General features: G+C 37.8%; 3 protein-coding genes across 6 annotated transcripts in view; 2 read left to right on the forward strand and 1 right to left on the reverse strand.

Annotated features, from left to right (window-relative positions):
* Window positions 1-9: 9 nt before the first annotated feature.
* Window positions 10-4,570, forward strand: LOC110446222 (the record flags this gene model as incomplete). Its single annotated transcript, XM_021491263.1, has 2 exons — window positions 10-3,356; window positions 3,988-4,570. A coding segment is annotated over one exon (3,011 nt), but the record flags the coding sequence as incomplete, so codon positions are not given.
* Window positions 4,571-5,065: 495 nt separating this feature from the next.
* On the forward strand, window positions 5,066-16,292 carry LOC110446199. 2 transcript variants are annotated; one of them, XM_021491227.1, is made up of 5 exons: window positions 5,066-5,115; window positions 8,141-9,020; window positions 9,497-11,339; window positions 14,663-15,329; window positions 15,819-16,292. In XM_021491227.1, the coding sequence occupies exons 2-3, from the start codon at window positions 8,151-8,153 to the stop codon at window positions 9,686-9,688; spliced, it is 1,062 nt and encodes a 353-aa protein (XP_021346902.1). In that variant the 5' UTR covers window positions 5,066-5,115; window positions 8,141-8,150; the 3' UTR covers window positions 9,689-11,339; window positions 14,663-15,329; window positions 15,819-16,292. The 2 variants fall into 2 exon arrangements, with proteins under 2 accessions (XP_021346902.1, XP_021346901.1); XM_021491226.1 differs by lacking the exon at window positions 5,066-5,115 and adding an exon at window positions 5,125-5,200.
* Window positions 16,293-16,680: 388 nt separating this feature from the next.
* LOC110446200 (monocarboxylate transporter 5-like) overlaps window positions 16,681-22,887 on the reverse strand; it is a 12,579-nt gene continuing 6,372 nt past the window's right edge. For all 3 annotated transcript variants that reach the window (XM_021491230.1, XM_021491228.1, XM_021491229.1), the window contains 2 exons: window positions 21,429-22,451; window positions 16,681-18,933 (listed from right to left, as the gene is read on the reverse strand). In XM_021491230.1, coding sequence (XP_021346905.1) covers window positions 18,770-18,933; window positions 21,429-22,278 — 1,014 coding nt within the window. In that variant the 5' untranslated portion in view covers window positions 22,279-22,451 and the 3' untranslated portion in view covers window positions 16,681-18,769. The remainder of the gene's footprint in view (window positions 18,934-21,428; window positions 22,452-22,887) is intronic.

Consider the following 22,887-nt stretch of genomic DNA (forward strand, 5'->3'; position numbering starts at 1 on the left):
ATCGTGTAGAAGTGTGGACACTTGAGTCGCCATTATATGACCTCATCACTGGAGATGTTGAAGGTGCGAGAGAACCTAAGGATCCAGATCCAGAATGGAAGGTTAAAGAACCTGTTGTACATGCGGTGGAAACTAGAGCTCAAAGGAAGGAAACAGAAAAACACTATAGGCCAATGAAAGTACCATCAGCATTACAGGATTGTACGATAGATGACCTAAAGCGTGAGCAAAAGGATGACAAGTCACTTAGTAAGATGTGGAGGCTCGCGGAGACAGCTGAAGTTTGCGAACGAAATGATGGTGGGACATCATCGTTGTTTGTGCGCAACGGAATTCTATACAGGAAATTTCAAAGTCCAAAGGTAGCAATTGGTAGAGAATTTCGACAACTGGTTGTACCAGAACTTTTTCGCTCTAAAGTTCTGAAGATGGCTCATGAATCGATTATGGCAGGACATCTAGGTATTCGACGGACAGGGCAGAGAATTCTTTCAGAGTTTTTCTGGCCAGGAGTACAAGCTGATGCTACAAGATTCTGCAGATCTTGTGATATATGCCAACGTACATCTCCCAAAGGAAGGGTGGTCAAGGCACCTCTAGGAACTATGCCGTTGATTGATACACCTTTTAAAAGAGTTGCAGTTGACTTGGTGGGGCCGATTCAACCTCCGACAGACAGGAAAAATCGCTATATCCTTACCGTTGTTGACTATGCAACTAGGTACCCGGAGGCAGTACCCTTACCTGGAATAGAGGCAGAGAGAGTGGCAGAGGCGTTAGTCGATATTTTCAGTCGTGTGGGCATTCCATCAGAGATGTTGACCGACCAAGGGGCTCAATTCACATCAGAAGTGATGAAAGAAGTAAGTAGGCTTCTCTCCTTTCGGCGGTTGACTACGACACCATATCATCCGATGTGTAACGGGCTAGTGGAAAAGTTCAACGGAACGCTAAAACAGATGTTACGCCGGATGTGCGCAGAGAGACGCAGAGACTGGGACAAATACATTAACGCACTCCTGTTTGCTTATAGAGAAGTTCCACAGGAGAGTCTTGGATTTTCGCCATTTGAACTTCTTTATGGAAGGACTGTGCGTGGGCCAATGAAGATCCTCAAGGAGCTATGGACTAAAGAACTTCCAGATGATGAAGTAAAGACAACTTACCAATATGTTGTTGACTTGAGGGAAAAGCTCGAGGAAACTTGTCGTCTTGCCAATGAGAGTCTACAAGTGGCAAGAGGTCGCCAGAAGAGGCACTATAACAAAAGAGCAAAACTACGGAATCTGAAGGTTGGGGACAAGGTGTTGGTATTACTTCCTACCAAGAAGAACAAACTCATGCTGCAATGGCGTGGACCTTACGAAGTGAAGGAACGTCTAGGACCTATTGACTACAGAGTTGAGGTTGGAGGAAAACTGAAGACATTACACGTCAACCTACTGAAGAAATATTATGAGAGGAGTGAGGAAGACAAGAAGAACACTAGTCGTGGACAGAAGGGTAGTGACGGTACACCAGGACATATTGCTGTCGCTGTCATTGATGATGACGAGGGTACAGATCATGACCTATTGGACAGAGAATTAGAAGTGTTTCCACAACCGACAGGGAAAGAGACATTAGACGATGTGTCGATAGGAGAAATAGTGACTGAAGGACAGAAGGTGGGAATGACAAGAATGCTGGAAGAGTTTCGGGATGTACTTACAGATATTCCAGGAGAGACTAATTTCGTGGAGCATGATATTTTGACTACTTCGAGAGATCCTGTTCGGGTGAAGCCATATCCACTTCCATTTAGCACCAGGGAGACTATCAAAAAGGAGATAGATAAGATGTTGGAGATGAAGGTAATCGAGTCATCAAATTCGCCATATGCTGCACCTGTGGTGATAGTAAAGAAGAAGGATGGCACGAACCGGTTCTGCATCGATTTCCGCCAACTCAACCGAGTAACCATTTTTGACGCAGAACCGATGCCTAACACAGAGGATATGTTTTCTCGGCTTGGAGGTTTCCGATACTTTTCGAAGTTGGACCTCACCAAAGGGTATTGGCAGGTACCGATGGCTGAAACAGCGAAGGAGAAGACCGCGTTCATCACTCCAGTGGGACTGTTTCAGTTTCGTGTGATGCCCTTCGGTCTGGTAAACGCCCCAGCGACATTTTGCAGACTGATGAGGAAAGTTCTAGATGGGTTGCGAAATGTCGATAGTTTTGTAGATGACATTCTGATCTATACGCATTCCTTTGAAGATCACATGTATGTTCTTAGAGATCTGTTCCGGAGACTACGAAAGGCGGGATTGTCAGCACGACCAACAAAGTGTTTCATAGGATATCGATCACTGGAATGTCTGGGGCATGTTGTCGGTGACCAGAGATTGGAACCACAACCTGAGAAGATAAGTGCAATTGAACAAGCGCTGAGACCTGAGACAAAGACACAGTTGAGATCATTCCTTGGTTTAGCTGGGTTTTACCGGAAGTTCATCGCAAACTTTGCATCTATTGCAGTACCTTTAACGGAGTTGACCAAGAAGGGGTTCCCAAATAGATTGGAATGGGGTGATAGTCAGGAGAAGGCATTTGAAACTTTGAAGAGGGCATTGACAGCAAAACCTATTCTAAAACTTCCTGATCTCAATGAGGATTTCATCCTGAGGACAGATGCATCTGATACCGGATTAGGGGCGGTACTACTGCAGATTGAGGAGGGTTTGAAGTTACCTGTTGCGTACGCGAGTAGGAAGTTGTTACAGAGGGAGCGGAATTACGCAGTGGTTGAGAAAGAGTGTTTGGCCATTGTGTGGGCTGTCCAGAAATTCGAACAATACCTGTACGGGAAGGAATTTGTGTTGGAAACAGACCACCAGCCACTCACCTACCTACAACGCTCGAAAACTGCCAACGGTCGTCTGATGCGATGGGCTCTACTTCTTCAACCTTACCGGTTTAGAATTCAGGCAATTCGAGGAAGTGACAATATTGGGGCCGACTATCTCAGTAGGTCATAAATTCACCATGATTGTTTAGCCAGTATTTCCAATGCGTCGTGAATGAACTAAAAGTGTATCCACTTTCTTCGGAAAGGGGGGATGTGTCACGATCGCATATTGGTACAGATGTTGTATATATATATTTATGTTAGTATTGATAATGTATATTGTTTTATACTTATTTGCATGAATCTCGGTTTTTAAATATTCCCGCTTCGAGGTGAGTATGTGTTTGCGAGAGCGTCCGAGAGTGGTAAAAGTACTGCACGAGAGCCGATCTGTCCAAGATGGACGTGCATGTCAACGTGCCATAAAAAACCACCCGGACTTCAGACACATAACACCTGAGATGTGGTAAGTCAGTATTATAGTGATTTTGTTGCTAATTATACGCTATATATGTTGCATCAGTTACTGGTGAATGACCGCAATAAGCTAATTCATGTGCATGTACTGTGTATCGTTAATATGTAGGTGCGGTTCGTTCATGCGGAACATTGTTTACATGTATTGTATATAGGGATATGCATGTTAGTACCCTACTATATTAACTAAGTATCCATATTATGAATATGTATATATATCTATGATTTAGTATACATATGTTATACTTGTATAAGAGATCAAAATGTTAGTTTAAATACTTTAATGCACGTACGCAGGTGTTACGCATTAGTGATTGTACAGGTAAGCGTGAGGCACTTTCTGTAAGATTACGGTATCTATCCTTTAGTGTTGATATCCGATATTATGGTGGTTAGTATTCCTTATTATAATTTATCTAGTTGGATATATTATAATTAGTCCGCATAATAAGTGTTAATCAAATACATGAACATGCTTGGTACTAACGTCCATACATTGATATATCTATGTAGTGAGTCAATGTATATTTACATGTACTATTTACGGTGATATTATAACTAGGTTTTACTGTATTGTGTGTATGGGCAATAGTGTTAGTATGTATGTTCATTAATTATAGATTTCCATGAACGGGTTGGTAGGTGAGAGGAATGTGGACGAGACAACTGGCGCGACACACATTGGGTCAGTTCCACAAGGGCAGACAACTGGTGCTTCACACAGTGTGTCAGTTCTGCAAGGGCAGACAACTCATAGTTGTACTGACATCATTCGTCAGTGAGGGAGCAGTCCTCAGGTCATCTGCGGAGCCGGAGGCCTGCATTATAGCACATCGGTGCTAGACCGTTCTCAGCACATCGGTGCTAGACCCTTCTGCGGTGGGGTATATATCCATGATTAGCGGACGTGGATTATATGGTGAAGCGGAACACAAGTTTGTGAGACTTGTTTAGTCCATCGGATCCTATCCATATTGTATTGGGTATTGCCCACATAGACAGTGGAACTATTGATATACAAGCGGCAACTGTGACTCCACCAACCGGAGTAATGACATTTAGTGTTGAATGTATGAATGTGTGTTTGTGAGTGTGAGTACATACTTATGGGGGTTTTCTTCAATAATTATTGTAAATAAACTTGTAGATATTGTATAACAAATCGTTCTGTATTCTCTCAGCTACCGACCGGTCGTCCAACGTTACAATCTTTTTGTTAAAGTTTTACCATTTATCAATTTGGGAAAGTCTCTAGTTACAATTACATCAATGACAACCGAGAACTGTTGTTACGCACTAGGGTGTATATATACACAGAGTTTTTGTTCTGTAAGTGTTGAGATGGGGATTTAACTATACACTCTATAACCCCCTGATGCAAAGGTTTAAACTGATATTTTGTTAAACAGATACTGTCTTGTAGCTCTAGTAGCTTTGATATCATTCAAATACCCGACAGACAAATACAAGTTTTATGTTTTATACATTTCAATCTGTGTACCTGAACCCACTTCTCATTTTCTATGTACTCGGGAAACACTCAGTACATGCATACAGTTAAAATGCTTCATTGAATCTTAATTAAAAAAAACATAGTTTCATAGCTCTTACAAGGTGTATACATACTTCGTCATGACACTGGGTAATCGTATAAGAATGCTAGATGCGTGGGTAGGTGTAGGTTACCGTTGACGGTGTATAGTGACCAAGTAGAATGGGCTGTGTGTGCAGGGCGAGTGTTGGTACAGGTATGTCATTCTTTACTCTGGCAGGATGGTGTTGGTGTTTATGAAGATGATCACTGGTGGGAGTAGGATGAGTGGTGACAGAAGGGTGAGTGCTTGTGGAGCAGGGTTGGATGGTGCGAGCAGAGTGCGAGCAAAATGTGAGGTTGGAGTATAATGCTAACTTTACTTCGAGGAATTCGAAAGCAGACATTCGAGAGAAAAAGATGCATGTGAATGCAGTGTTAGACAGGTGGAAATGATAGCGACGCATAGATTTGTATATAACAACATATTTCGATCTATCTATGTAGCAGGTTCTGGTGTACTGAAAACACCGCCATGTCATTCTGTTTGGAGGCCGTCGTCGGAATAAGTGATAATGCACTGTCTGATACTAGAGGACTTCAGTGTCATATTGGTTAATTGGGGCTATCAATCTTGGTGTAGAAAATGTCCAATGCGCATGCGTAGACGCCATACCATAGCACCAAAATTGCGTGTTTATGCAGAAATAGCCAAAATAAGGTGTTTTGGGACAGTTAGCATGCAGAAATAAAAGCCTCCGCATCTGAGAAAAAAACATTCCTTTCTACAAATGAACACTGGTATGACAATGTTTTATCGTATTAAATATTAATTTATTTGTTGCATGCGGAGGACTTTAAAAAATGAAGAGTGTTCAGAGTTAATTTCCTTTAAAATGGCCAATTGTCAATCAAATAGCGCACAACAGACGATATTCACGCATTTCATTATGAAAAAGCGGGGTTATGTCTCTCTTTGCAATGCCACATCTCCTCAACCAGTTGTCGAATTAATTTAAATTCTCATATTTGCGTACTTCATTTATTCCACATAATAATTATAACAACTAATCATAAAATTCTAGATGAGGCCGGAAATGACCCTTAACGCCCCTAGTCCTTCCAACGCCTTCATGACACCAGATAGTGATGTTAGCACACAACATTTACACGGCCACTCATCATGGTGTCCGGAAATATCAGTCGTTAAATTCCTCGTTGACGACATTCAATATTTAACAAGAAAAAGCTGGGTATGAGAAACATGTGTTGATTGCGAGGTGTACATTAATGACATTATCGACTCAGTATACATTAATGACATCATCGACTCAGTTTCCTGCGACATCAAACTCTTTGCTGACGACTGCTTATTATATACAGAAATTAATTCATTAGAAGACTGTCAGAAACTGGAAAACGACCTCAAATTATTGGAAATCTGGGAGGGTAAATGGCAAATGAATTTTAACGCCAAAAAATGTTCTATCATCAACATATCTATAAAGAAAAATCCACTTAAGTTTAGCTACTCCCTGCACAATCAAGTTTTGGAAAATTGAGACTCTAGCAAATACCTAGGGGTCACTTGCACCTCAGACCTTAATTGGGATAAACACATACAATCCATCACCAACAAGGCAAATAGGACACTGGGATTTCTGCGTCGCAACATGTCATCATGCACCAGAAAAGTCAAAACCCAGACATTCACCACACTAGTAAGACCATCACTAGAATATGCAGGCACTTGCTGGGACCCTTTTATTTCAGACCAGGTCCTAGCAATTGAAAATGTACAGCGTAGGGCTGCCAGATACGTATTTAATGATCATAGATCTAGAGAGCTTGGATGTGTCACCAACATGAAAAATATACTTAACTGGGAGCCCCTAGCCCTGCGAAGAACAAAAGCCAGGCTCATGATGTTATATAAAATAATAAACGGACATGTGGCTATTGATCCATCCCAATTCATAACATCAGGCGACAGGAGAACCAGAGGGGCCCACATCATTAATCAAATATCAACCCACACAAATTTGTATAAATATTCATTCTTCCCTAGAACTATTGTTAACTGGAATTCGCTACCATCATCCCTACCACAGGAGCCAACCCTGAACTTTTTCCTGAACGTATATGCGCTAGTTCTCTCCCGTTGACTGTGCCCCCGCCTAAACGAAGTAATGTCGGCTACTGTACAATTGTAACTATGTCACCCAGACAGTAAGGAGAATAACATATTTATTTTACATTCCAGGAACCGGGATTGGTTAAAATAACATAGAAATAGGTGTTGGTTTTCGTAATGGTCAAATACCACAGTTATGCATTTGTGACAAATTTTCTTGACAGTTGTAAAGCGTTTGAGGGTTCCGTCGTTTCCCAATATATGATTTTAATACTTTCTAACTTTCAAATGGAAATATTCTGACCCTTAAATTGAAAGCTACCAACATCACTAATACTTTCGTGCAGACTGGATTTCCAATTGCTGATCCAACCTTTTGTCTCTCTAAATGAGAAATAAGTGGTGCTGCAAATATCGGCAACTCGATGGTGTCAACAAGTAGTGTATTGGTTAGGTGACACATCGTCATGTCAGTGTCATACTTTTCAACAGTTATGTCAGCCAGATCAAAATATTTTGAGTTTTTCACGCGATGTTCTCTTTTTCCAACAAGTAAACCCAGAGTGCCTGTAAGCCATCTTGATACACTGTACCAAGTGGAACCAGTGTTATCCACAATTAGCCTGGCTTATAGATCTTAGGCGTACAGTATGTGCGTGGAGTGTTTTATATATATGTAGGGAAGACCATTTTATACTGTTCATCGATGATAGTGTAGTTGTCCTTCACCTCCGTGGGAGTGAACAATTTACTGTTATCTGTTGGTGTGGGATCTTTTTGTCAGCACCGCGTATGTTTCACACAGCATGGTGGTAATCTTTTCGTCAAATTCCACTTAATCCATAACGACGGTTGGTGGTTTGCACTTTTTCGAAAACCCGTTAAATATATTTCAATTACTGTTTGTGTTCAAAACAAGTACATATTTTATTCAATTGTGGAGGTTTATAAAAAGAGTAGTGAGCGGCTGGAAGATATGCAAGATAGCCATCTCATGATCTCTACTGTGCATATAACAAACTTTAAAGACTTACCATACAGTTATTATATACGAATAACGTAATTAAGGTTCACAGTATATATATATAATGTGAATCTTATATTACAGGTTTGATGAAATGGAAAACAAATGCGGATTTTGTGATAAGAAAACTTTGAGTCTTCGGCGGTGTTCTGCATGTCAACAGGTGTCCTACTGTTCCACCGTGTGTCAGAGGGAAGACTGGAAACGTCAGCACAAGATCAAGTGTAAAGAACTTCAAAAACGTGAACAAACTGAACAAGCCGAAAAATCAAAAGATTTCTATAATATTCCTGATATTGGCAGTGCAACCGGTGGAACTTTGTATCAATCGGAAGCATTGCATGGGATATTACATGAACAGTTTATGGAATTCTCAAGACAAATTGGAACGAACCGTTTTTTTTGTGCCGATAATTTATCAGGAAGTGTACTTGACTTTGATGACGATCATAATAAACAGAGTAATAAGAAAGGAACGGTAAGTGCTCCTTACAGTAGTTGTTGTGTATGTGGCAAAGCAAACGACTCGGTTAAATTATGCACTCGGTGCAAGATGGTGTGTTATTGTTCCAAGATGTGCCAGCGTCAGGATTGGAAAAGTCACAAACTACAATGTAAAGATCCGGAAAAGGACGTTCACGAGACCATAACTACAGACGGTTATCGACGAGAGGAAACGTTCGCCTCAGAATCAGCAAGGTCGACAGGCAGTGGTGCGTTTAATCGCTCTCTTCCCTTCCCAGAAAAACCAAACCTTGCACAACGTTCTCATGTTAAACCAGGCGCCCTCGACAAAGTTAAGAGTCTGACGTGGAAGGCTTTCCCGGGCTGCACAATTTTGGACTTCGTCCGGGAGATCCCACACGAGCACTTAGGAATGAGACCACGTGGTACCTCTAGAGTAGCTGTGGGGTTTATTTCGCGATATCACATATATGTGTTGCGACATTGTATATATTTACAGGTAAGCTGTTATACAAATTTGTTTAATATTTAGCAACTGTATTAATTGTTTAGCTATAGGATAAGATATGACATATTGATGATCAGCACCAGCCTATCTATCTATCTATATGATGTAAAAATTATTTCAATCATTTGTCAGATTATTTTAGTATTTTTGCACAGCTTCCTACTCGTAAAAATACTTATATTCATATCATACACTCTTAAAATGTGTATGATATTTCAGGGAAATGAGTTAAATATGTTACCAAACATCCAATGTTAAACAACGTTAACGTTAACCTGGTTTAAATAACATGTGCTAAACTTCTAAAACCAACTTATCATTCTTATCAATTTAGAACGCACATTCTACCATTTTGCAAAAAGCGTGCCGTGGACATCAAGTTGTGTATTGTTTACTGCAAACGTGTATGTGTTTCTATCAACAAAGGTTCGGCGACATTTTTGTGTATATTACGTATTGTCTTCTAGGACAAAGATGGAGATGAAGTATGTGTGGGGTTTTACTTTGAGCGTGACGAGCCCCGACCTTATTTCCGGTGGAGTGACGTCGTTCCCGGACGGTACCTGTGCATAGCAGATCCATACATCCACCAGTTCCTCGACGGCTCCGTGGGCATCCGAGTAGATGACCCGTCTACCGTTCGGGTGTTTACACTTTAAATACACTTTGTAAATTGTATTTGGAAATCTTCAAATGTGAAATAACGTGTTTGAGATATCAGTGTGTGACTTTCAATTTATGCAAATCCTTTTTAGGTTGAGCGGAAAGATTTTTAAAATATAAGTAAAATTGAAAAAAGAAGAAATAGATAAAACGAGTACATAAGATACCAAGAGACGTTGAATATCATTCTGAAATATATAACTTAATAAACCTAAGAGACAGTTGGTAAAAACTGACACATTCAGACATGATACCACTATCCCCACCCGCTAGACGTTGTTCGATATCTGCAACTGAAGGTTAATATATTCTGGAGGACGTTTGAAACAAGTACAAATTTACTACAAAATGGACCCTTCCTTGATTATAGATTGTCAGTCGATGTAAGCGTTTCAAACAAAAACTCCCTACCTTGTTGCATACTCATCAGCACCTTAATATTGTATTATTTCAATTAAATTCATTAAGTCAACCATTGACGTAGATCAAACTGTTGGGGTTTGCTAAAATAGAGAACAATTTATGATAAAAAAATCGATATTGTTTAAAAGGTTTAGACTCATGGTATTTTGTCATTATCTTGATTTGGAAAGGGCTTCAGAATTTGTCACTGATAACAGATAATAATTTCACATGTTGACTATACCTAATTTCTACACTGCTCTATACTTATCTCTGAGGCTGGTAGTACCTGGTAGATATTTTTGATCGATTACCGCAGCAAACTCAAATCAAAACCGAAAGTCAGATATATAAATGGTTATTTTTTATGTTTGTCAGTACGAACATCTCTCCCGACAATTAAGCGATACTGCATATTGCGCTACAGTATGTTCAATTAAAATCTACAAACATATTCATTACACATTTTTAGCTGATTTATTCACATGCTAATATAACCGCGAAGGAGAAAATACTTTACCTAATGTTCATATAGCATAAACACATTGTTCTCGGTATGTAATTATCCATTGTTCTGATTTCATTGCTATATTAGTTTGTCTTCGTTAATATAAAATGCATTGTAATCTTCATTTTGAGGAACAAAAGATAATAATGTTTAACCTGGAGCCTCTTTATCGGACCGTTTAGTATCTGAAATCGGTGCTTAATAATTACAGCAAACTAAACACCAAAGTACAAGTGAAACTGGTATTTAGTTTCTCAGTATGAATATCATTTGGAAGGGAATGTACGTTATACATATTTAGGTTACACGACGGTGACGTATAAAATAATAATGTGAAAATATATAGGTAACCCATATTCGTGTTATCTTTATTGCCTTTCAACACGTTTTGATAAGACAAATACTCAATACATGTACATACAAATATACTTCAGTATTACGTCAGCAGTATAGTTACACAACAAACTTTTTCCAATAATCAGGTCACTTTCACTTTCAAATCATGATGTCAGCATTTCCGAAAAATATATATCCCTGTAATACACAGGTTATCAGCGACAGAGGTCGCTAAGCCTATATATACCTGCCAGAGCAATACACATCCGATCGTTTGATGTTGTCCAAATTAAACGTAGACAGTCTGATTGGGGTATAAAAACAACTCTGGACTTGATATACCGGCAAAGCTGTCATAATTGATACTCGTTTTGAACCCGACATATCGACCAAGGTAAAGGGTAAGTATCGTCTGTGAATTTGAAGATGGGCTGAACGTTTCTCTGTCACATCATTAAGGAAGTGAAAGATTACTATTCTCGTATCTTTCCATTAACAGTAGTCTGGAATGTTTGCTAACAAAAATACTAGTAGGAAATGAATATCGTCATTTTAACTTTATTACGATTCCACAACGCGTGCTATTCTACAATAGACAGTATCACACTAGAGAGATCAATTGATCGTTCTCGGTGAAGCTTGTGACACACATGTGAATGATATTTGAGAAAGAACATGGTTGACAATGTCTAGGAAGGGTACTTTATCCGGTGTAAATTCGATTGCCAATGTCTAGGAAGGGTACATTATCGGGTGTAAATTCGGTTGACACTGTCTAGGAAGGGTACTTTATCGGGTGTCAATTCGGTTGACAATATCTAGGAAGGGTACATTATCGGGTGTAAGTTCGGTTGACAATGTCTAGGAAGGGTACTTTATCGAGTGTCAATTCGATTGCCAATGTCTAGGAAGGGTACAGTATCGGGTGTCAATTTGGTTGACAATGTCTAGGAAGGGTACTTTATCGGGTGTCAATTCGGTTGACAATGTCTAGGAAGGGTACTTTATCGGGTGTCAATTCGATTGCTCATGTCTAGGAAGGGTACATTATCGGGTGTCATTTCGGTTGACAATGTCTAGGAAGGGTACTTTATCGGGTGTCAATTCGATTGTTCATGTCTAGGAAGGGCACAGTGTCGGGTGTATTTTGCCTACAATGTTTAGGAAGGGTACTTAATATTGTATATGATTAAAATTTGGTAACTTAAGACTAGGTACTATATTTTGTACAACTATCACTATGATTAGTTTTCTCTTCATTTCTTACATATAATGTCAAGTTTGACCCATAATAAACATATTTTAATTGATAGAATGGTGGGTTGGATATGCTTTTTTATATTTTTGTCCCTGGCTTCTAGAGATTATGTCATACATGGGAATGAATACTCGATTTCAGGAGGACAAATGAAAACAATTTAGGAATTAACAAGTAAAAAGTATGCCTTTGTAGTGTTATGGAAGTGATTTTGATGCCAACCTAAAGTTTTAATAAATCAATGTATCTATAGGTAAATCAATGAACAATGAATCTGTGAACACATGTAGATCATCTAACAAGTACAGGGCAATATTAAAATATTACTTACAACTCATTTTTGTTAATTTTACATTTTCTTTATGACTATATTCTGTTTATAACCAAGCAAGGTCAAACCTATCAGGACATAAAACAAGTACAGGCCTACATTATGTACAAAACAAAACCAAAACTGGGAAATGAACTAAATGAACGCAGGCTATCTGTATGTTTTATCTCGTAGGTGATGTCATTCTGATAAAACAAATATACTGAAAGTATATGTACGATTATATTATTACAAATAGTGAACAACAAATGGCTTTACATAGCTAAGTTAGTGACGTCACAGTTGATCAGTATTTCATGTTACGGTGTGATTCCAACTAGTTGTTTGTTAGGATTTCAATTCGTACTTGTTCTATCCCCCACCCCCCTCGGATAGGTCCTGCACTGCTCCAATTTTTATTTCTATGATGTCATGTACATGTACAAATCGTTTCCAAGGTTTTGGGACACCATTCCTATTCCATCGATAGGCTAAACGTCATGTAGTCAAGCAATTGACAAAGTTGACGTCGTTGTACAGGTGAAAAATCGCTCACTCAGTCATATCCTAATAAAAGGGGACCAGTCGGTCTTTAAACAACAGGATTGATGCCTACATTGTGTTTGTATTAGGAACGACTTTGACAAAAATATATTTCCAAACCGATGAATCTTACGGATAGTAAATGTTTTACACAAAAGGACGTAGATGACAGAAAAAGACTGTTTCATTTTCAACATTTCATTTTTATTTACTTTTATTAATGACATTTGGACCAAGACACCTGATGTTTTCAAATTGCACGTGTACATGTTTATTAACATAACATGTATTTCTCTAATACAGTATGTTATTGTTTTAATCGTAAAAAGGAATCATTTTTGGTTTTCATCAAACGGAAGAACCTTTTATTTTATTTTCCAGTTAAAGCAACGTACTTGATATATGACAAAGAAATCCCAACCAACGAGTAAGCATTGTCTTGTAATTCGAGAATATTACCCAGGGGTTAGACGTGTTTTCTCATGCTCTAATTATTAATGAATTATATAGTTCTCCCATTCCTAAAATGCGTTCTATGACAACAATGCAGTAATAATATTACGTCATCTGATTGTAATGATGTGACGCCATTTAATTGTTTCATCGTGACGACACACACGCATATAACTCATACACATTATATGGGAGATCATTGCTTAAACAGGAGACAGCTCTGTGATGGTGAAAATAATATCTCTCCCTCCTGTTAGTTAGAGCCGGCTTACTTACGCCGCCTTTCTGTTAAGATCACAACTCGCAGGTGGATCGCGTCATCAAACGTCACCATTTTTGCAGTATAACCGCATATGAATATGTTCTTGTTGTCAATATTGATATTCAGTTCTAATTATTGACACTAATGCAACATTTCTACGTTTTCTTAACTTAATACTGTAAGACAGAATTTCAAGATCATTCTGCAAGTATTGTGAATCACTTTAAATTCAATATTTCTGCTATTAGATATTTAGCAGGTTTCTCAGTATTAGGTCAATATTTCTAAGATTTTATATTTGGCAGGCAGTTTTAGTTTTATTTTCTCATTTGTTGCATACCCATCTTTTATTCGATTATTATCTTTTTTCCTAATAAGCCAGCTATGATCTCCGACGACAACTCCTGTAATCTCAAATGAGATGTTTGATGCACACCCAGTTGCAATGTTTAATTATCAAACGTGAGCATCGTACATCTTGCCAACAAAAAATATGAGAATAATTAGTTTTAACATTACTGCTTTTTAGACATTGGTACACCTTTTGTTAACTTCGTGCCAAGTGTAATGTATATGAATATAAAAATCATAGAAACCAAACCCAACTGACGAAGGAAGACGACCGTTTGACTCGTGCTCTGCCCAGGCCTCAAACGCACAATCTCGCCGAGCCGAACAATTGCCGTACCATTTCACCTTCTCGACCGTCTTATAAAAATACTTGTCATATGGCACTATTTTAATGGAGAGGGAATTGGTGAAATCAATTACGTACAATTTTTTGCCATTTTATAATAATTTTTCGAAATCGATAGAAACTACTGAAATCTCGCCGCTAATGACTTGTTTTTCCTTCCCCCAAATACTATTTCTACAATGTATCTATGCATTGTTTTAGATTTGAAAGAGCAATGGGAGATATCTGTGGATATTGTGGTATGGAGGCCTTGAATCTTCCGCGCTGTTCGGCATGTCATCAAGTGAATTACTGTTCCACTGCCTGTCAAAGGGCGGACTGGAAAGGTGAACACAAGGTCAAATGTAAAGGGATCCAGAGTCGTGATCAAAACAAAAACCTCAACTCACAGAGAAAAGAAAATTTGTCAAAGAAGAAAAACGACAAACGAAACAGAACGCCTTTCCATAACAATCATGAAGAAGAAGGCGAAGAAAACAAAAAACGTCAATACCGGAAGTGTATGGCTTGTGATAAAACAGCGTCCTCTATGGAGCATTGCAATCGATGTAAGGTGGCGAATTATTGTTCAAAGAAGTGTCAGCGACAACATTGGAATGAACACAAATTAAATTGTACGCTTCCCGAGGAAGAAGATTACGAAACTTTAACCACGGAAGGATACCGACGAGAGGCAGCATTCGCATCAGGAAGTAGTAGACGGGCAGCTCTTCAACAGGCAAGGCGTCTGACCCTGAAAGCGTTTGTAGGCTGTATGGTGTTGTACTTTATCCGAGAGATCCCGCGCAGCCGAAGATATTCATCCAGTGTTTTCATTGGTTTGATATCGAGATGTCACGAATATTTGTCTAGGTGTATATACTTACAGGTAATCAATTAATTCATATATCACACCTGAAGCAATTTGTCATTAAGAACGTATATAAATATATAAAAAAAATATAGCATTCGACTTCAAAACTAGCAGCTTTACCCTTCCCACGGCTTCTCAGGTTTATTTCAAAAGGATAACTTTATGGCGTCACAATTACATGTCATCACACCACAATAGAAACATGACGTCACAATGTGCACAAGTCGGTCGTAAGTTTTGCTATATTTTTCACATTCAGATGGACATTTAATATTTTTTATTGTAAAAATATATAATTTAAATCGAAATGTTCCTTTTTTCAGATAAAGAAATAATATTTGTAACATAATTAAACATGTTTAAACACAATTATCAGTAAATTATGCGTATTTAAGTCTCAAGAGAAATTTTCAATACTTTAAATCAGTTCAAATTATCAATAAACACATTTTTTTAGGTAAGGCATGCAATATAAAGTTCTCGTGTTGTTGATGTTTGTTGTAGGATGAAGACGGGAACGAAGTACGGGTGAGGTTTATTGTGGAGATCGAAGGCCGGCAGTCACGCTTCCGGTGGAGTGACGTAGTTCCGGGACGGTACATGTGTATAAAAGATCCACTCATAGACTATTTATCTAGCACCATATATGTAGACAATGCTCACGCAGTTCGTGTTTTCTGTGTTTAATGGAAAACTGACCGTAGTTGTAAATCATTGGGAAGAACAGAAACCGGCTTCCAGGACAAACGTGATACGATTTGTAGAAAGTTACCCTCTCGCCAAACCGGAATATTATTCAAATTCAAATAGTTTGAAATGTAAATCTTCTTGAAAATTTGATAAACTATATAAACATATAGCTCCAGCTTTGTCTACCTTTGAACGGGAGTGCTGCTGCTGTCTCCAACTCTGAACGGAACGCAGCCAATCATTTTGTTAAAAGTGTTTCATAAATTTGCTTTTTTTGCCAAAAAAAAATGCTGGAAAAAATAAGATACAAGGATTCACAACGATTCTAAAAAAACGCATTGAATATTCAGAGGAAGTGTTTTTCTCCTGCACACACAACTACAACAGCCCAGGTGAAGTATCTGGGGGTGGATGTTGCGGTATTTGTGTTATAGCATTCAAGCGAGGTGGCACTATAAATGATACCGTTGGAAGCAAGGTCCCACTACAAACAGAATACAATACATCTCCAACACACATACAGGAGTACACACATAGGAAAATATCAGCCAGGTGACCTACGCCTAGTAGTTAACGCATGATAAGGCAGCTCCTGCAAAGTCCTCAGAGTTTGTATTGATTAATGTAAATGTTAATCGATTGTATAAATTGTATATTTATGTACTGTAAAACGCTTTAGATTGGCTTATTCTAGCTAGATAGGGCACTATATCAAATGTTGTATATTATATTTATTACTTGAGTGTTAAAACTATTCAAAATTTATGTTTTGTCTCCTGTAATCACTGAAAAAGTACTGTCAATAAAAAAGAAACTGATTACTTGTTTCAATATTAAGCAAGTGCATTCGAGGGATATTGATGTGCATGCAATTGCTTACTTGCTTACATGGCAGCTCAAGGTCTTCCCATAAGACTGTTTAGGAGCATAGACATTTACTATTGAAACAGTGGTCTGCCTGAGTTCACACTGCACCAGGAAGATGTGCATTCTTAGTTTTGTGCCTCCTGTGGAACCCCTGACAACTTGACACTACCGATCTGTACTGAACACTGGAATGATAACATCAACATTAGTATATTAAATGAAGGACATTTTTGTGACGAATGTCCCCTGTTACATTGTATCAAACATATCATAATAATAACAATTGCTTTTACTAAAAAACATGTCACTTCTAGAAATTAAAACCGTTCTTTCATTGTGAAAATGTCTTTTTATTCAGCAAAAGTATTTAGAACTGAATACAAAATGTATAACAAATGCTGAAAACAATCTGACAACAGTAATCGAATGCCTTCAACTCTTAACAACGAAAAAGGGACAAAGCACCTGTCATCAATCATTATTTAAGGTTCATCTATTTTCTTTTAAACAATTTTTGTTGAATTGTTCAATAGGATATAAAAATAATCCAATCTATTTTTAGAAAATACAATAAACACATATGAATATTTTTTTATATAGTTTGATTTGTATAATAACATATATTAATGAATTTGAAGGGATTTATTATTTTAGTCAGAAGGGGTAACCCGTGTGACTACAGTGGACTAGCTTACATTGCACAAAAGGCCAGAAAAATGTAAGATATACTAGGTAGAATACCCAATTATAAAAGTATGTTACTCTGCAAAAATTATCGTTAATAAGGCGACTAAATCTAACAGTTTCCTAATAGATCCTAGGATATTCAACTCCATAAAAAGTCATTTTATCGATAGTAACATCCTTTTCAATATGGTTAACTTTATGATAAATAACTAAAATTGGTTTGGATATTTCTAATTAACGTAAGGTAGCACCGTGCATTCAGGCAACAAAGTTACACACATGTAGTGGATCTATTTGTGCCAAACTAACACACAAGGGAAATTTTCATGCAAATATGTGTTTATGATACCGATGTAAAAGGAAGCATAGCATTGACCTACACAAAAATAGCGAGTGCAAAACGAAGGTTCTGAAACTTTCCGTTGTTGGAAATATTTTAATCAGAAATCGCTAGCAAGAAAAATTGTTACCTCACTCTCTATATGAAAAGTAATAAAAAAAGTATATTCAATAGCGTAATTCATATACAGCAAATCAGCAAAAATATTTTCATGACAAGCTCTCGAACTAGCACACGTTTCCTTAGAAACGAACGTACTCAAGCATTATTTGATCTCGATTAAAGCGCTCTGCGAACACTGACGTCGTTTGTTTACGAGCAGACGTTTCAGAAGATGGCTGTCGCTCAAAGAGAACGTTTTCAAGAAATATCAGAGCAGGGTTTACTGGAATTACATGTAGTTGAAAACAGGGATTCATATGGATACAAATGTAGTCCAAGCAGATAATTGTTAGTAACAAAATAGTTTATTCATGCCCGTTCAGTCAATAGTCAAAACTGTGTTCCGAGATTTTGGGATCAACCTGATGAACTATTTACCAAGTTCCCCGTAGGCATTGGGCAATAGTTCACCAGGTTGGTTCCAACACCTCGGGAAAAAAGTTTTGACTATTGACTGAAAGGGCATTAATTAACTGTATACTCATTACACTTCGATGTACTGCAGTGACAGATATGGTTCAAATTCGAATTTAAACATTCGTTTACAATGAATGTATCGATGCAATGTGTTTGCATTTATTGTTTTTTGATAAAAAAAAAAACCACAGTTCACTTGTAAATGATTCATTTGCTTCCATGTTTAAAAATAAGTTTGCATCCTCATTAAAAATGGCTGCTTTCCGCACATACTTCTTTGTAAGATTTGCATCTATATTAGTGGCAACCGTTGTGGTATTTTCGTCCTTTCTAGCTTTCTGTCCTCATAGCGTTTCGCCAAGGGTAATAACAGAAAAACACTTCCACCAATCAGGGCGCAGCTTCCCATTACGTGGAATGTGAGGACATATGACCCAGTCAAATCTCGTAAAAACCCTACAATGCACACAACATCGAGTGTTACACGGTTTATGAATACACAATGATGCTTCATAAAGTTAAAATAAACATGTAGAGTTATAATGCAATGCAGCGTCATGCAAGTTTTAATAGATATGTAATGGAGATATATACTAATTGTAATAACCCTACAACTTAACGTCATACACTTATGATGCCTACATAAGCTACTGTAGTAAGAAAGGTATGCAGAAGATACTTTTATACTTCAATAAAAGTTGTTTTATATCTAAGAACAACACTTCTTGTCATGCTTATATTGATTTATTGATTTTAGTTTAGAGACAGGATGCTGAAAAAATATGAAATGTTTTTGTTATAAACTGCAAGATGTCAATTACTGCAAGAACACAAGTGTATAATATTCAGTCGCTCTTACTTATTAAAGTGCAAATTCACATCATCTAAGTATGAAAATATTCTGAAATGAGGGTGGTAGTTTCCGCTTGTTAAGACAACCGTTATGCTTGCATTGTATCTCATTATAACGGATTGATTTGCCGCATTAGTTTACCAATTATGCGCAAGTAATAATTGAAGTGTGTTATTTACATTTTGTTATTAAAATATTTCTTAGGTATTATATATATGTACATGATTCCTTTCAATAAAGAAAACAAAAAAATGTTATTGGAATAGATATGGATGCATATAAATACACATATATATACAGTTGTGGGATCGCACAACGTTACACGATGTGCGGTGTGCGCACGATGTGTGCACGGTGTGTGAACGGTGTGTTCACGATGGGCGAACGATAAAAAGCTGGACGATCATTGCTTGCGCACATCTGTGCGCACGATGGACGGACGTTGTGCGATAACAAGCGTGGTTGGTGTAAATTGAGGAATGCCTTAACAATTTATACGGGTTCGTGTTTAAACATATGAACTTGATGTTTACGTATGTTTCTATATTCTAGCAACATCTATGAACTTATCTTTCTGTCTATACATTTTTATATTTAGAAATTGTGTTTGCTGTGTTTTTAAACAAACTTAATCGACACATGTAAAATTACAACACAATCCCGTATACAGGTAAACATAACCACTTTGTACATGTACCTGGACCGTAGTTTTCTCCCCGCCTGGGGCACTTACGTAACTCGTCGGGTAAGGCCGGGGGTGTGAAAATCCAGGCCAAGGGGAGCTATTGGCAAACGAATGCAAATAACAAATACTATTCATTACGGTCAAACGGTATCGCATATCAGCTCTGTGTGTCAGGCACTGGTCAGGTAATAATTCAGGACACTCATCAAATTGTTATTTACCTATTCTGTTACCTAGGAGCCAAACCCATTCTTGACAGCCTAACGGTCGCTGTAATACTGTGTAACACGCACTGTGAAATTGTATAATCTTGATTATTGTGATGAGAAATTACAGATATACACACAGTGTACATTATCGCATACAAGCCTTCCGTACTTTTGTCATTCCGTAATTTTGATCTACAAATGATACCAAATCGAACAGTTGTGCGCACAACGGGGCGAACGATTGCTAAAGCGCACAGTTGTGCGCACCATATGTGGACGATGCGGACGGTGTGTGAACGATGTATGCACGGTGTGCGCACGCTATTTTTGTGCGTTGTGCGGTCCCATAATTGTACATACATATATTTATATAAGAATACAATGCGATGTTATAAGTTATAACTGTTTTGATACAGGTACGTAAATGATATATATTTGTAACACATCGTCAATACACGCAAGAGGATAAGGTTCGAAATCAACGTCGACAAAAAGGACAATAACATGGACCCTGCAACAACAAAAACAAAAGGGAAGACGTCATGAATGCCCACTTAAAACCAGAGGCAGAACAAGTCTTCCCGGAAGGTGAAGCTTTTCGAAAGTGGATGAAATCGTGTATTAACAACAACAGAATTTCGTAAATACAGATTGAACTCTCTAACACAAAAATAGTATTATCCTTATGGTTTCAATATCATATTTAAATGAGAATCAAGAAATTGGTTTAGTGGTTTATAGGTTTACATTAACAAAGGTGAAAGCTCGTTCCGATTTGATTACGTTATGTAATTCGGTAGACAGTACTTTAGATAAGAAAGGACATTTCTTTATGATACCTTTCAGAAAACAAACGCAAGAGAAAACTAAAGCGCACTTGAACCGTCATTCGAACTCAAATTGGATGTAGCGCAAGACATGAATGAAGGCGTTGAGGACCAGGTGTTTCAGAAGAGTAAGCGTCTTTTGCATTTTGAAAAACCTCTTTTATGTTAACACTTTTAGGATTTTACCTCAAAGACCATAAATAGCAATGTTAACAGAAAACGAAATCCTTTTTTTGTTCCCTTAATAAGGCATATAACAAGAATCATTTTAAAATGCAAACAAACGGTTTAACAATAATTAAAAAAGAGCAAAATAAAAGCAAAAGCAAACAAACCCACACAGCAGTTGTATGACTTGGTACCAATGGGATATTTACCAAATATAGGAGCCGATACGCTGGTAACTATTCCAGTAACACAGCAACATATCCCATAGGCTTTTCTGAAACGTTCGATACCTAAGTAATCAACACAAACCGGGGAATATAAAGCTACCAGCACGCCACTGAACATGCCGTAAAGGGCTGAGAATAGCACGAACGTCCACACATTATCATACAGATGTACAAAATGTGTCACAGTTCCAGTTAAAATTAACGAACCAGCAATCAATAAGTGTCTCTTAATGCACTGTACATCACCAAGTATTCCAACTGAAAACCTGCCAATAAACTCGGCGATTCCAATAGTTCCGGCTACCAGGGGAATGTCACGTTCAGCCAGTCCCTGATCTTTTGCGTATGGAGGAATGAAAATATGTGCTAGGGCACATTCAATCTGCCCTAGACTTACTCCAGTTATAAGTATCACAAACATTGGGTTTTTGAAAAGCGTGTAATCAAAGATCTGTGATAGAATCCCGCATTTCGAGGCACATTTTGAATCGTCCATATCATCCTGTCCATGTTGTAATTCAATATTGTTCGCAGAATTTGGTAAATGAGTTAAACTTATACAACTTCCAGAAAAATCATTGATTTTAGTTTTTCTTCGTATTATTTCCCCGGTTGTGCTACATTCTGTGTGTTGTTCCGGAGCATGTAACGTTTGATTCATATCTATTTTTGAAATTTCAGACACATTCGTCATTTCTTTTTTGTCTTGGGTTTTCTCTGTTTCTTTCAGGAAAGATTCATTTGTCAATTTGCTTTCTAGTTGATACTGATCTATAGGTCGCATCAATGCACCAGCAAAAGTACAATTCAAAATAATACCGGATGTTATCATCAAAGCGCCCTCTAGGCTATACAGCTTTACTAATTCGTGAAAAAGAATCGGTAATATCAGGCCGCCTAGACTACCACAGGAAATGGCGAGACTGTTTGATAATCCTCATTGTTTGTCGAAGTATTTGTTCAGTATCACAATGCTTGGGCCGTGTATACAGGCTGATCCAATGGCTGTAAAAGAGGTAAAACTCGTGTTGGATTTTTGACATGTATCCATATAAGTTTAACATTGATATTTGCATTGTTATTAATAGATTCTTTCATATTATCTGTGAAACTGTAACGTTGGTTACCCAAGGACATTAAATGTTTTGGGACAATTTTAACGTTCGCATGCGCATTTGGGATTTTTCCAAAAATATGAAATGGTTAATTCATTAAAGACTCACACAACTAAATCATCCAATCAGCTAGTGTTTCATACGATTGTAATCCCTATCTAAAATTTGCTCCGGGGTAGTACAGTGCCTCTGAGTAATTTAAATAGGTAATTGTTGACATATTTTACATTGAATGAAATCTACAGATATTGAACTTTAGAAAAATGTATAGTTTTAGTAGATTTCAAAATGTGATGGTGGATTAAAATGGGTTCAAATGTCAGGGG

This window comes from Mizuhopecten yessoensis, unplaced genomic scaffold (assembly GCF_002113885.1).
Source record: "Mizuhopecten yessoensis strain PY_sf001 unplaced genomic scaffold, ASM211388v2 scaffold2641, whole genome shotgun sequence".
Classification (NCBI taxonomy): domain Eukaryota; kingdom Metazoa; phylum Mollusca; class Bivalvia; order Pectinida; family Pectinidae; genus Mizuhopecten; species Mizuhopecten yessoensis.

Bases quoted from the DNA above. Each gene is read 5' to 3' on its own strand.
- LOC110446199 (XM_021491227.1), top strand. From the start codon at position 8,151: ATGGAAAACAAATGCGGATTTTGTGATAAGAAAACTTTGAGTCTTCGG. The intron at 9,021-9,496 runs GTAAGCTGTTAT...ATTGTCTTCTAG, and splicing joins GACATTGTATATATTTACAG to GACAAAGATGGAGATGAAGT.